At 49.8% G+C, this 14,159-nt stretch overlaps 1 protein-coding gene across 3 annotated transcripts in view; it reads right to left on the reverse strand.

Annotated features, from left to right (window-relative positions):
• Nucleotides 1-239: 239 nt before the first annotated feature.
• Nucleotides 240-14,159, reverse strand: part of Dpysl5 (dihydropyrimidinase like 5) — an 83,322-nt gene continuing 69,402 nt past the window's right edge. For all 3 annotated transcript variants that reach the window (XM_040271469.2, XM_005322555.5, XM_078029513.1), the window contains exons 9-13: nt 11,673-11,814; nt 9,653-9,795; nt 8,983-9,190; nt 5,485-5,653; nt 240-3,191 (exon numbers count right to left, since the gene is read on the reverse strand). In XM_040271469.2, coding sequence (XP_040127403.1) covers nt 3,106-3,191; nt 5,485-5,653; nt 8,983-9,190; nt 9,653-9,795; nt 11,673-11,814 — 748 coding nt within the window. In that variant the 3' untranslated portion in view covers nt 240-3,105. The remainder of the gene's footprint in view (nt 3,192-5,484; nt 5,654-8,982; nt 9,191-9,652; nt 9,796-11,672; nt 11,815-14,159) is intronic.

Consider the following 14,159-nt stretch of genomic DNA (forward strand, 5'->3'; position numbering starts at 1 on the left):
TATTCCCATAAGAAATTCTGGGATTTCAGAAGAGGCTGATCTTCAAAGCAATTTTTTTTTTTTTTTTAAATCTCCAGACTCTGATCAAGCCTCTCAGAGAGTTGCCACTCCACAGGTGTGATGGGTCAAAGCTGAGTTTTCCTAGCCACTGCAGAAAGCTGAAAGTCTCCCGCCACCCACTGCAGAAGAGGTCCCCTGCCAAACTCCTTCTTCCTTGAATAAACACAACAGAGACCGAGTGAGAAGTAGCTACAGTTTAATGCAAACCTGCACCAGAACACAACGTGTCGGGCTGTTTTGTTTTTGCCTCAAACGGTGGCCAAAGCACAGGGCTGTGTGTCATCTTGGGGTTGACACTGTCTTAGCACCATGACATTTACAGAGGAGTGAGGAAGTCACTTGGGTGCTGGAGGCTCCATCCCGACCCCAGGGTGTGCCCGCCGCCTTGGCAGCTGGAGGGGGTTTGGGTTTCCGCGTGGTTCTGTGGTTTCTGGGTCAGTATGGGTCATCATGGCATCGGCTCGACAGAGACCTACTGTGCACTCCTAGCACTACACACACGCACACACACGCACACACGGTAGCACAATTTTCTGGTAACTTAACCCCACAAACCTAGAGAGCAGCTAAGGCAAGAACAACAGTATTTATTCAGTAAGTACAAGACCAGTTTGAGAGCTGCAGTCGGTGCAACCAGAAACCCTTTCCATCCCAGCCGGGAGCCTTCGGGGCTGGGGATGGAGCTGGCTGGGATCTGCACGGGGCAGGGAGTGGATGGTGGGGATGACCATTCGTTTGCTCCTTGAACCTCCTTCTGATTTCCATCTAGAAGCTCCTGGGTGAGGGTCGGGTCTATGCAGGGTGGGAGTGGATGAAGTGGGAGGCCTCCAGTGGGCCCCTCCAAGATGTGGTCTCCCAGCACCCTGGGTCATGCATCTCTTGGGCGGAGGCACTCAGAGAAGGTAAAGCTTTGCTAGCCCAAGCAGGGTGCTCTGCCCAGCTGGCCTCACCACCACTTGGCTCTTTGGCATCTGCCCAAGGCCCATGACCCAGCTAGAGCTGAAAGGGATAAAGATGGTGTGCATTGTACCAGGGGTCAGTGTCACAGTTTCCCTTGTCCATTGTGGCTTTCCCAGGCCTGGGTCCCTACCTACTGTCCCCATAGCTGCCTCTGTTCCCTGGGTTACCATATATCCTTTCAGCCCCTAAGTGAGATTAAGGGGAGTGAAGGGAGGATGTGGATGAAGCTCAAATGACACAGGAGGACCCCAACATTTGGCTAGTCCTGACTCAAACCAAGAATGTGCATTAATTTGTTTACAACAGAGAAAAATCTATTTGTGCAAAACAAAGCAGAATGCCTACCAAGGAGTAAGTCTTCTAGTTAGTTGTTGGTGGGTTTGACAGCAGACACCACCCCATACCTCCTCCTCCATAGCTAGGCTAGAGAGCTATGGTCACAGGGCAGTCATGGGCACTTCTGGGACCAGAGGGTCTAAATTTTCTGGGCCTCAGTTCCATCATCTGTAAAGTGGGAAGAATAATAGGTGTGCTCTATGGTTGTGAGGAGTGAGTGAAATCTTTATATGGAAGAGCTTTGATATGCAGAAGCGCTCTAGAAATGCGCAGGGTATGACCTTTAACCAAGAGTCCAGGGGCCTCCTGAAAGCTTGGGGAGGATCAAACCAAAGGCTCGACATGAAATCACTTCCCGAGGGGGAAACAAGGCTTATCAAGGGGAGGTGGCTGGGCCACTTCCCATACCACTAGGGATAGATGGACATCACCTGCCTCCAGGGCTCCCGTGATAATCTCTATGGAACGTGGGAGATGAGGCCACCAGCCAGTGAAGGTGGGGTGCTGACTACGGGAGTCCACGGCACTTATGCAGTGATGTGGATTTACCATTGTCCCTGTGGCTGGCGTCTCCCTCCCTGGCCCTGGGCATTTGGCCAGTCCCTCTTCCACTCCCCCTCTCTCAGCAGGCATGAGGCCTCTTGCCAATCACACAGGAGGAGTGGCCAGGCCTCTGTCCAGCAAGAGGAAGTTACAGGGAGCTGTGTGTGTGTGTTGGGAGTGGTTAGTGCTGGGAATGACCAGGGCCAGAGATGGGAGGGGCTGACCTACTGCCTGAAGGTTTCAAGGGCCAGTGTCCAGGTCCCCTTCTTAGAATGAAGAAAATCCAAATGAAGGAGGGAAGTGGGTCCTGGCCCAGGAAGCCTGGGGGAGGGGCCCGTGCGGCCTGGCCCCATCAACTCTGCCCTGTGCTGTCTGGTTGGTGGCGAGTGCAGCATCTCCTAAGGACCACATCTATTCCTGTTTCTATGCTATGCTAGTGACACGAAGCACCGTTATTTTCCACAGGATGCACAAACAAGTCAAACCAAACCACTGCGCAAACCAAACGTGCAAAACAAAACCATTTACACGCGCCTGGCACCAGCCTTACACCCCTGCCCAGCTACCCCTTGGGGCCTGGGTCTCACAGAGGGTATGGGTTTGGAGCTGAAAGAGGCTGGCAAAGGGCACAGGGTGTCCCAACCACACCCACACCCAGAGTGTCCCGACTACACCCACACAGGACTAGAGGTGCGTTAGGAGAGATAGGATGTCCTAGGCATGGCTGGGAAGCTGACGCCTGTCTGACTTGGGAAATGTCACCAAGGGGCCTAAGGGGGTGGGGGAGGGAGGCCATTACTTATAAAACACATTTGCTAAAGTGCTCTGGACACCTGGTGGGGTGGCCAGGGGCAGGGCACTAGAGTCTGGGCCTTCCCAGAGCCAGCAGAGGTGGCAGTGGTGGGAGGAGGGGCTGGGCCAGGGCTATGCATTGCTCCCCTCCGTGCATAGTGTGGGCTTCTGGGGCCCGGAGAAGCCCCTGCCGCAGGAAGGGAGCACAGCAGGAGGGACAGCTCAAAGTGCCTGTTAGGGTGGCTCGAAGCCCAGCGAATCACGTTCAGATGTGGGGAGGCTCCCCGGTCTGGGGGGGGCCCCCCCGCAGGTGGTGCTGCCAGCCCAGCCTCTCCGGCCCCCTGTAGCTGTGGCCGGAAGGTGTGCAGGTGGGTGGCAGTGGCGCATCCTCACTTGGGGGGCCGGTAAGGGCCTTTACCAAATGCCGCTCGACCTGCCTCCAGGGGGCGCGAGGATCCGAGCTGAGGCTCGCTTTGGAACGTGGTCATCAATCTGAGAACCTGCAGGGAGGGAAGCCGAGGGTGAGCCAAGCAGCCTGCTTGGGTAACAGGCCACGGCTGCCTCCAGGAGACAACCGACTAAATTAAGCCCCTTGTAGGTATTATCTCAACACCATCCCATTTTACAGATGAGGACTCAGGCTCAGGGACAGTGAGTAACTGTCCCTGTTAAGTAGTGGAGCCTGGATTCGAACCTAGGTTTTCCTGACTCAGTCTACTCTATCAGCTGCCCCCCTCCCTGTGGGCTTGTGGCCTGCAGCCAGGGCACAGTCTGTCACCATGCAGACCACGGATCAGCCTCTCAGCCAGGACCTCTATACATGTGCCTCAGTGAGTAGGTGAGAGGGGGAGAAGGGAAGACACTCCATTGTTTTGGAAAATGAAAGACCCACGCCCCAAAGGCCCCATATCTGAAATTCCAAAATTTACTTAGAAAGGGAGGGGCTAAACTTAGTGAGACCTTGTCTCAAAATGAAAAACAAAAAGGAAAAGGGGCTGGGGTGTAGCTCAGTGAGACAGCACCCTGGGTTCAATCCCTAGAGCCAAAAAAAGACAGAAGTGGCCCAGGGAGCACGGTGGGGCAGCGGGCAGTCTTTGGCCTGACCCATTTGGAGTAGACAAGAGAGGTGAGGATGGGCTGCCCGAGCCTGCAGTGCTTGAGCAGAGCTCTGCCCAGATGTGGCTCTTGCGTGAGGGCCACAGGGCAGGACTGTACCCAGGCAGCCTAGGGGATTCACACCTCCTGGCCGGTGAGGCCTGAGGGTGCCAGGACAAGTCCTCCAGGCACAGATGCTTCTGACTCTGAGCATTCATGTCCTGTCACAGGTGGAAGTGGCAGTGGCCCTCAGCGTGTTTGTGTGTGTGGATCTTGACCCACAGGTCACCACTACCTCGGATGGGAACTTCACTGCGCTCCTACTGTGCAGGAGGGGCCTCTGCAGGCAGGTTCCTTCACCAGCCCTCACTCAGCCTCTGCCTGTCCTAGGGAGTGGTCTGTGCTCTGGGTGGGATGATGGGGGTCTTACTTTTCTTGCTGTCCCCACCCCAAGCATAGCTCTGGCAGAGAGGACTCTCTCTGGGCTGGTCCTGAGGGCTACTGGGCCGAGGTTGAGAGGACCCAAGCCCCCTGCTCCTTTTAAGCGGTGGTGACAGTTTCCACCAAAGTCTCCAGAAGGACCAAGACATCTCACAGCCTCTACCTCCTCCACTGAAGGCTACCACTTATGAGGCAGTGATCGCATCCCAGTTCCATACAGGGAGGTCCCTGTGCACACATGGCCATGGCTGAGGGGAGCCTAGGGCTCTGCTGTTGGTGTCGGTAGGAGATTATGGCATAAAGAATGGGGACAGAAGGGCTAGGGACATAGCTCAGTAGGGACATAGCTCAGTTGGCAGAGTGCCTGTCTGGCATGCACAAGGCCCTGGGTTCAATCCCCAGCAGCACACACAAAAAAAGAATTTGGGGCTGGGGTTGTGGCTCAGTGGTAGAGCACTTGCCTAGCACGCACGAGACACTGGGTTCAATCCTCAGCACCACATAAATGTAAAATAAAGATACTGTGTCCACCTAAAACTTTACAGTATTTCTTTTTTTTAAATTTTAATATTTACTTTTTAGTTTTCGGCAGACACAACATCTTTGTTTATATGTGGTGCTGGGGATCGAACTTGGGCCACACGCATGGCAGGCGAGCGCGCTACCGCTTGAGCCACATCCCCAGCCCCCACCTAAAACTTAAGAATAAATATTAAACAAAAAGAAAAGAAAAAAAGAACGAGGACAGGACACAGCCAAGGAGCTCAGAGATTCTGCAGACAGACGGGGGCTAGGACATGGCCCAAGGGACAGAGAGATAAGAAAAGAACTGGGAGTCAGAGGTCAAGAGACAGAAAATATTTAAAATAAATAGAGTGTGTGTGTGTGTGTGTATGAGAGAGAGAGAGAGAGAGAGAGAGAGAGAGAGAGAGAATTAAATATATATAATATAGTTCCTTTTTTTTTTTTTTTTTTAAAGATGGAAACAGAGGAAAAGTGAGGATGGTGAGGCAGGGTCGGAGAGAAACAAAGAGCAGGATGACCGGCCCCCAGAGGAGCTGCCGAGGGCCGTGAACCGCAGCAGCCTGGGCATCGCTGGGCACCCGGTGTGTGGGGAGCCCAGGGGGAGCCCTGTGCTGCTCATCCCTCCCCATATTTGTGTGTCTACAGCAGGCCCAGCGCTCCTCCCGGGGGAGGAGGAGGGATGCCCAGGTCCAGCAGGCCTTCCAGGCCCTGGCCCCGCCATCCCACCCTTACCAGAGAGGCTGAAGCTGGATTCGTGAAGGTCCCGCATGCCCCCGTGCCGGGTGACCGGCCGTGTGGGCGTGTCTGCCAGCGGCGTGCCCATCTCTTTTTTCCCAGGATGCACAACGACAGCGACGTCCCCCAGGTAGGGAGTGCGGTCCACTCCCCTCACCTTTAAGGTCTGGTGAAGGCAAAGGACAATAGTGTCAGAGTCGAGGGAAACGCGAGGGGACCTGAGTCAGGCGTCAGCGGGGCTTCCCGTGCCTCAGCTCAGAGGTTGGGGGTTCTTTTCTTGCTCCCCCTAAACAGCGCCTATGTGCATGTGCTCAGGGCGTCGTGTGCTAGAGAGAGACCCAAGGCTCCCCTCAAAACTGGCGGAACTCTGGTGACTCGTCTAGCGTGGGACAATGCTAGCTCACATGGGACAATGCTACCCCTCTGTGCCGGGCTCCCAAGGGGCCATGCCTTTTACTATGGTCTGATAACTGTGGGAATAGAGGCTCTGGAGCTGATCTGGAGACCCTGAGTTGGAAGGCTAGTTAATCCTATACTCCCCAAACCAGCAGGGTTATGAGCAACCAGGCTGCCTGGGTTCCAATCCTAACGGCCAGTTGTAAGCCGTGTGACAGTGTGTAAATCACTTAATTTCTCCTTCCTCTTTTTGCAACATTAGGATGGTAACTGTACCTACATCACAAGAGTTGTCATGAGATACAATAAATGAATAGGAGTAAAGCTCTTAGAACTGCTCCAGCCCAGGTTGTTTTTGGTGGGCAGGAAGATGTGTGTGGGGGTGTGTGAACGTAAATGTGAAGGAGCAGCAGAGACCATTTACACTCTGCCACCCCTCAGGGATGCAGCGTCAACTGCATTGCTGCTTAATGCTCATTGACAATCTTGTTAAGAGAGAACAGACCTGGGTGATTTCTCAAAGTCCATTCCTTCATGTTCTCTGACAACAGATCAAGTTTTCCTTTTCCAAGTGGGAAAGAGAGTGATCATATGTATCAAGCACTCAGATGCCATTATAAGGACTTGATATTTATTAACACATTTAATTCTCACACAACTTTATGAGGAAGTGCTGTTATTACCCCATGTGGCAGCTGAGTTCCAGAGAGGTTAAGCAATTTGCTCAAGGTTACACAGCTGTTAAACAGTAGAGCCAGTCCACAAGTCTAACTCTGGGGCTTGCCGGCCAACACTGGCTGCTACACAAGCTGGGTGACATCCTACTTGTTATTGATTTCCAGGCCTTTGCAGCCTTACCCCAAACCTGTTTTTTTTTCTTTTTTTGTTGTTGGTCATTAAAAACTCTCTCCATCTATCTATAATCTTGTCACTTTGCCCAATTTTCTGTATCATGTTTTGCAAAAGTAACCCTCCACAGGGGAAGGTAGCTTGATCCCAGCTTTGCTATCAGCGGGGCTTTCTGTCCTTGGGTCCATTGTCAGGTTTCCTGAGCAGCGCTCTGGCTGCTCTGGGCCCCACCTTCCCCACAGCTGACCAGCTGGACATCAGAGATTGCAGTTTCACTGAAGTCCCAAGGTCAAGGTGGAGGAAGGAAGTGTTGCTCAAAAGTGGAGATGTGGTCTTCCTAGGTTGCTGGGCAGGCAGAACAAATTCCAGACACCCGGCCTGTGGCGGAAGATCAGGTTCCTTAAACAGACAGCGTTAAGGACTCTGGTCTAAGTGGGACTTAGTCACACTGCACATTTGGCAGGGTCTGGACCTCAAGGCTTCCTGAGTCTCAGCTGGGGCGCTGCATTCATGAGACAGCAAGAACATCCTCAAGATTGGCAGACCTTCCTCTGTAGTATATTTCTGAGAACATGGGGACTCAGGTGCCCTCCCAGCGGGCAGGTTCCATCCCTTGGTCTGACCTGCAAACACAGTCTGTGCCTTTCCCCCTACTTGCTGCTTCTTGGAACAGTCACTGGCCTTGGCCCACAAGCTCTGGGGAGCTTCCTCCTGAGGCCCGGGGCTGCTCCCCCACCCACTGGCCCACAGTGAGGAGGCTGGCTCCTAGAAGTCTGAGACGCGTCTTTGGCTCTTTTCATCCTATTTCCTGACTATATTTGTTCAGGAATTGCCATGGACCCTTGTCAGAGATGATTCTTCTTTTTTAGTTGAGACATAATTAGAATATTACACAATTCACAATGTAAAGTATAAAATCTAGTGGGATTTAGTATTTCACAAGGTTTTCTACTGTTGCCATTAATTCCAAAACATTTTCATTATCCTGCAAAGAAAACTGATCACTCCTTTTTCTCCCCTTCTCCCAGTCCTAAATAACCACTAATCTATTTTCTGTCTACGGATTGTATTTTCTTCTGGACGTTTCATATACTATCATATAATATGTTATCTTTTGTATTGGGCTTCTTTGACTCAGAATAACAGATTTATCCACATTGAATGTACTGTTTTTATCCATCTTTATTCCTTTTTGTGGCTGAATCATATTTCACTGGATGGATATACCACAAGTTTACCCTTTCAACAGCTGATGGACATTTGGGTTGTTGCTACTTTTGGGCTTTTATCCATAGTGTTATATGAATGATTAGGTGCATGTTTTTGCATGGACATGTTTTCATCTCTCTTAGGTAGAAACCTGAGGGTAGAATTGCTGGGTCATATGCTAACTGTCTATTTAACTTTTGGGGAAAGTGCAAAACTCTTCCACTGTGGCTGAACCATTTTACATTCCTTCCAGCAAAGACTGAGGGTTCCAGTTTCTCCACATTCTCGCCCACACTTGTTATTCTCCTGTGTTCCGAATATGGCCTCCCTCGGTCAGACAATCTTAAGTGCAGATGCCCTGCTTTTCCAGCTCTTTCTGGCACCTTCTCCAGAGGCTGAGGCCTCCTCCTGCCCACTGTCTAAGTATGGGGATCAGCACCTTAAGATGAAACTATTTGCCGGCCTGCCTGAGACACCCTGAGTTTGTGCTTGGATTCAATGCTATGGTAACTAAAGTCACGCCTGTTTCTGGCAGCCCAAGCCTCCGCCCCCACAGTGCTCTATACTGATGGGGTTCTGTACCGTTGGCCTCAGTGACTCAGGGAGCTCAGGCCCTCTCATGTGGAGAGCTTTCCAGCAGTCTTGGTCTTGAGAGTCAGCAGACCTGCTTCCCCTTATGCTCTGGATGACGGCCTTCGAATGCCCGCTCCACCCACCTTCACTCATAGAAAGTGTGGGAGGAAGCAAAGGCTGTCACTCCAGGGCCAGCCTGTGTATAAAAGGATCTCAGCGGTCACAGACACACGTTTCCCTAGTGTGTCCAGGAACTCAGGACTCCCTGCTTGCCTGTTCTTAAAAAATTCTATCTGGTAATCAAAGATGGGAAATGGAAACCAAAATTTTCCAACTCTAGCATTCTCCCTTGTCCTGCCTTCTCAACACTGGCTAGATGGCAACAGGACTTTTAAACAGTCACAAGAGCTGTCCACCAGTGGAAGCTTTGACCTCTTCCCACCCATCTTCCTGCCCTGCCCACCTCACCTTCTCTCTCTGGACCAGTTTCTTGTAGACAGTGTCTGGGAAGGACCGTAGGGGACAGAACTTGCCGGTGCCCTCGGCACACATGAAGACACCGTTCTCATACACAACACGCCCCCGGCTGATGGTGACCAGCGGCACGCCATGGCAGCGCATGTTCTCATACAGGTTGAAGTCCCCTCCTTGAACCTGGGTGCTGGCGGAGATGGTCCTGGTGGGAGGCAACGGTGGGAGAAAAGGCTCTGAGAAGAGGTCAAGATGCCACCCCTTGATGGAAAGGGATGACAGCGCATGGGAAGGGATGGCCTGCAAAGGCTGGTTGTCATGGGCTGAACTCTGACCCCTCAAAAGTTACATTTTGAAGGCTTAATCCCCGGGACCCCAGGATGTGACCATCTTTGGAGACAGGGCAGTTAGCAAGGTAACTAAGGCAAAAACGAGCTCACAGGACAGGTGGGTCTCAATCCAGTCTGACTGGGATCCTTATAAAAAGAGGAGACACCAAACATGAGGTGCCCCTAGGAAACAGAGGGAGAAGATGGCCATCAGTAAGCCAGGGTCACATTCTCTAGGCCAGAAGTGGTGCGGAGACCATCTGCTTTGGGAGTTCTCCAATACAAGCTCTTTGAAATCCCAAGTCCCCTTAGCCCTGGAGACCAGCAGCAAGTTTTACTTTGTGGCTTCCGGGTCCCACACCACCACGTCGGCATCAGCTCCCGGGATGATGCGGCCCTTGCGGGGATACAGGTTGAGAATCTTAGCCGCGTTGGAACTGGTAACAGCCACGAAACGGTTCTCGTCCATCTTTCCTCCAACCTGGAACATTGTAGAGGAGTCACATCAACCAGGCTCCAGGTGGGCACCCCTCATCCTGGTCACTTTTGACCCTGGCCCTGTGGCCTTTTAGATCAGGGTATGACAATTATGATCCTAAGGAGGACACTGCCGTGAGCACCGTCTCAGATCAGCCAAGGAGCCAGGCGCAGTCTACTCCTGTGCCCACTAGGGACGCGTCAGGGCCTCCCTTTATCTGCAAAGGGGTTACAGTAGTTCTCCCTTTTCTGTGAGGGAGATGTTCCAAGACTCCCCAGTGCAGGCTTGAAACTGCAGAGAGTACTGAGCCCTATGTAGCCTGTGCTTTCTCCTATACATACAAAGCTGTGAAAAAAAATTAACTTATAAATTAGGAACAACAATAGATTAATAATAATAACCAATAATAAAACAACAATTATAATAATAGACTGTAATACAATTATTTTAAACTTATGAATTACTTATTTCCGGAATTTTCCATTTGTTACTTTTGGACTGAGGTTGATGGAATGTAGCTAAAATGGTGGAAAGTGGCACTGGATAAGAGAGTACATAATGAGGTGTATTTCTGTGCTCTGGAGAAGCATCCTACTACCCCAGCCTCCCTCCCTGAAGTGCGGACTCCCCTCAAGGGGCCCTGAGCCAGCTCATGGGCCTCCTCTGAGCTGGGGGACTTCAAATCTCTTTCAGCTCATATTTTGTGTTGAGTTTAATCCGTGATAGATCAAGACCAAAAATAACTTATTCTTCATGGGCAGAACAGGTGGTATTCAAATGCAGTCCCTATCTTTTTTGAAATTCAATTAGATAAAATATACCAAGAACCTTACAAATGTTATATCCCTTGGTTCAGAAATCGACTTCTAGGAATCTATCCTACGGGAGCATTAGAAATACTGACATACACTCATGAACAAAGTGGTTCTCTATGGCATTATTAAGTACAAAAATTTGAAACAGCCCAAGTTCTGAATACCAGGAAGGATTAAATAAAGCACAGTACTTCAACTGGAGGGAATATTATTCAGCCTTCAAAAGATGTTTAAAAGACCTTTTACTGATATAAGACATTCAAGATATACTAATTACCAAGAAAAAAGATATCCCCAGTTCTTAAAATAATGTATGGTACACACCTCAAACTAGAAAGAAATACACCAAAATGTTAATAGTTTAATTTCTAGGCCTGGAATGACAGGAATTGTTTTCCTATACTTTTCTGTATTTTCCCAATTTTTATAATAAGTCTTACCACCTTTCTAATCAGGGGAGAAAAGACCTTTTTTGTGTCATGGATTTTTTGTTTTGTTTTGCAGCTGGGGATCAAACCCGGGCCCTTGCACCTGCCAAGCATATTTTCTACCACTGAGCTCACCTTAAGCTTTTTCTTTTTCTTTTGGGTACCGGGGATTAAACTCAGGGGCACTTGACCACTGAGCCACATCCTCAGCCCTATTTTTGTATTTTATTAGAGACAGGATCTCACCGGGTTGCTTAGCACCTCACTAAATTGCTGAGGCTGGCTCTGAACTCATGATCCTCCTGCCTCCCCCTCCCAAACTACTAGGATTATAGGCGTATGCCCCCGCACCCAGCTGAGCTTTTTCTTTTTAATTTTTTTCGTAGTTGTAGACGAGCAGCATGCCTTTATTTCATTTATTTTTGTATGTGGTACTAAGGCTCGAACCCAGTGCCTCACACATACTAGGTAAGTGCTCTGCCACTGAGTCCCAGCCCCAGCCCCACCCTGAGCTTTTTGTTTTTGGGTGGAATAAGGAGCTGTGGCTGAAGCAGCCCTCCTGAAGATGGTCTTTGGCAGGGTCCTCAGAGTGAAAACTTGCCCCCAGCCCCCAGGAGCCAGGTCCCGAGACACGTACCACTCCTCTCTCCCAGATGACGCTCATGCGGTCCTGCACGCCGCTCACCCCGTGCGGGATCTTGGTGAAGTCCTCCTTGCCCATAGCTTTCTGCTTCGTGGTGAATGGCCGGTGATCTGATGCCACAATGTTCAGAGTGTCACTGGGGAGAGAAAAGCAAACAACCAATGAGGGGAGGGGAGGCCAGGGTCCCCAGAGGGAGGGATAGGTACCGGGGAAAAGCCTGGGCTTGGGAACCAGGCTAAGCTGACTCTGGTCTTAGCGGTGCCCTGTAGTAGCTGTGTGACCTATAATGAGTTCGCCTAAGTGAATTCCAGTTTACTCATCTACAGAATGGGAATATGTGCAGTACGCGTCACAGGAGACTTTAGTGACAGCCTTTGAGAAGGCGATTTTTATGAGACAGGGCAGAGAACAACCGAACTTTGGGTTCAGCTGAAATGAAATGACGGAGGTGGTTTTCTATCATGGAACCAAACGCCAGAATTCCTCTCATCAGTTCCCCCTGAGACCCCCAACCCTATTGGCAGCAAGCGGGTGCCAGTGAGACATTCACAAGTTCAATGTGAAGCTTTGGTGAGTGGCTTGGAGCCACAGTCTTCTATGGATGCAGAGGCTCTAAACATCCAGAAGAGAAAGAGGGACAACAGAAGAGAAAGGGACATCATTGACATGGTCTGAAAGTTGATTGGTTCGTCACTAATGCTGTCCATGCTCACGGTCCTCAGACGGTTATTAGGGTTGTGGATGCATAAGGCACAGGCCAGGCTTGCAATGGCTTGCAGGATGGCTAAGACTCAGGACAAGACACACGGTGGCCTGCACTCTGCCAAAGGAGGAGGAAGGCAGCTGGCCCCTACTCGAGATATCTGTGGGCAGAGGGCTCAGAGGCTGTGAGGAGCAGAGAGAGAGAAAGCCCATGTCAACAAGGTCAGGCAACCCTGGGAAGAAATGCCCTAGGAGGGCAGGAGGCCAGGGAACTGCTGGAGTGCACAGTGGGGCCCTCGTGGGTCTGCTGCAGGAGCCTCATTTTGCCCTGTGGGAGGCACAAGGTGAGTGTGCACAGGCCACCTACGATGCTGACTTTGAAGGGGAATCTGGAGCAGAAAGCCCCCTGGTGGGGTCAGGAGGCATAATCTTGAGGCTCTCAGACAACAGCCAGCGAACACCACGCATGGGCTATCTCCACCGGGCCTGGCAGGCTCATCAGTTTCAGCTCTTGCCAAATGATTGATGTGCTTGGTCAAATCCACAGTAAGATGACTTAGCCCTTTCTGCAACTGAGGCTAACAATCCCCTAGGCTTCAGAGACAGCGGAAGAGACTCTTGCACTGAGCAGAGGGTGTGTTCTAGAGCCCCATGGCTCCCCGTGTTCTCCACACCTGCAAAACCCACCAGACAGCGGGATCTCCAGGGCTTTCAAGGTCTCTCTAGGAGCCTCCAGATACCAGGAATGGCTTAAATCAGGAAAGACCCCACCACAGAGTCAGGGATTGCAGGTCAGGACCTTGCAGCATGGGATAGATGCCTAACTTTCTCAGAAGGCTCCCCAACAAGTAGGAAGGTGAGAATGAATGCATTACTTTCTGGAAGAGCATTTGAGTTCTCCTAGTACTGCCCCAAATCTGGGAGATGGAAAATACCCATCCAAAATCTTCAAAGCTTAAAAATAAGACTGGGTTTGTCAAAGATGTACTTCAATGTTTTACATGTTCAAATGAAAAAAAAAATTCTGGGCCTTTTAAGAAGACAGATTTTTTAAAATATATTTTTTAGTTGTAGTTGACACAATGTCTTTATTTTATTTTTATGTGGCACTGAGGATTGAACCCAGAGCCTTGCACATGCCAGGAAAGCGCTCTACCACTAAGCCACAACCCTAGCCCCAAGACAGATTTTTAAATAAAGGACAAATCCTCATATGTATAGATTGTGGGTTTTTTTTTCCTATTCAGCATGACATCACATCTTAAAATAGATAATGATAGAGTAACTCTTATTCTCTTTTAGCAATAATAATTGGTGTCTGGGTTTTCTATCAAGTATTTTGCATCATGGAAATTACACCACCAATATATTATATAGGCAAAATTATAGTAACCACAAATTTCTATAAATAATTAAAATGTGAAAAGTACGCTCCAAATCCTATAAAATACAATATGTACTGATTAAAAAGGGTTTCAGATAATTCTAACAAATAAAATTGAAATTCTTCTTAAATGAATAGAATTTATTTAAATTCTGGGACAAAATAGGCTAGATATAAACACTTCAGTTATTCAATTAATAATTCTTGATTTGTGTGGGTTTGGGGCACTTATTATCTTTTGCTATTGCAGTAAATTTGCTTGTACCAAGTGGAGGCATTTCAAAAGATTCTCTGACTTTGGAACCAAGCCCAAGTTATTATATATGGTGGGTTGTTAATAATTATGAAAAGGAGGTTGGTTTCTCCCAAGGAAAAGCAGACCCAGCACATTCTCT

Source organism: Ictidomys tridecemlineatus, chromosome 12, assembly GCF_052094955.1.
Source record: "Ictidomys tridecemlineatus isolate mIctTri1 chromosome 12, mIctTri1.hap1, whole genome shotgun sequence".
Taxonomy (NCBI): domain Eukaryota; kingdom Metazoa; phylum Chordata; class Mammalia; order Rodentia; family Sciuridae; genus Ictidomys; species Ictidomys tridecemlineatus.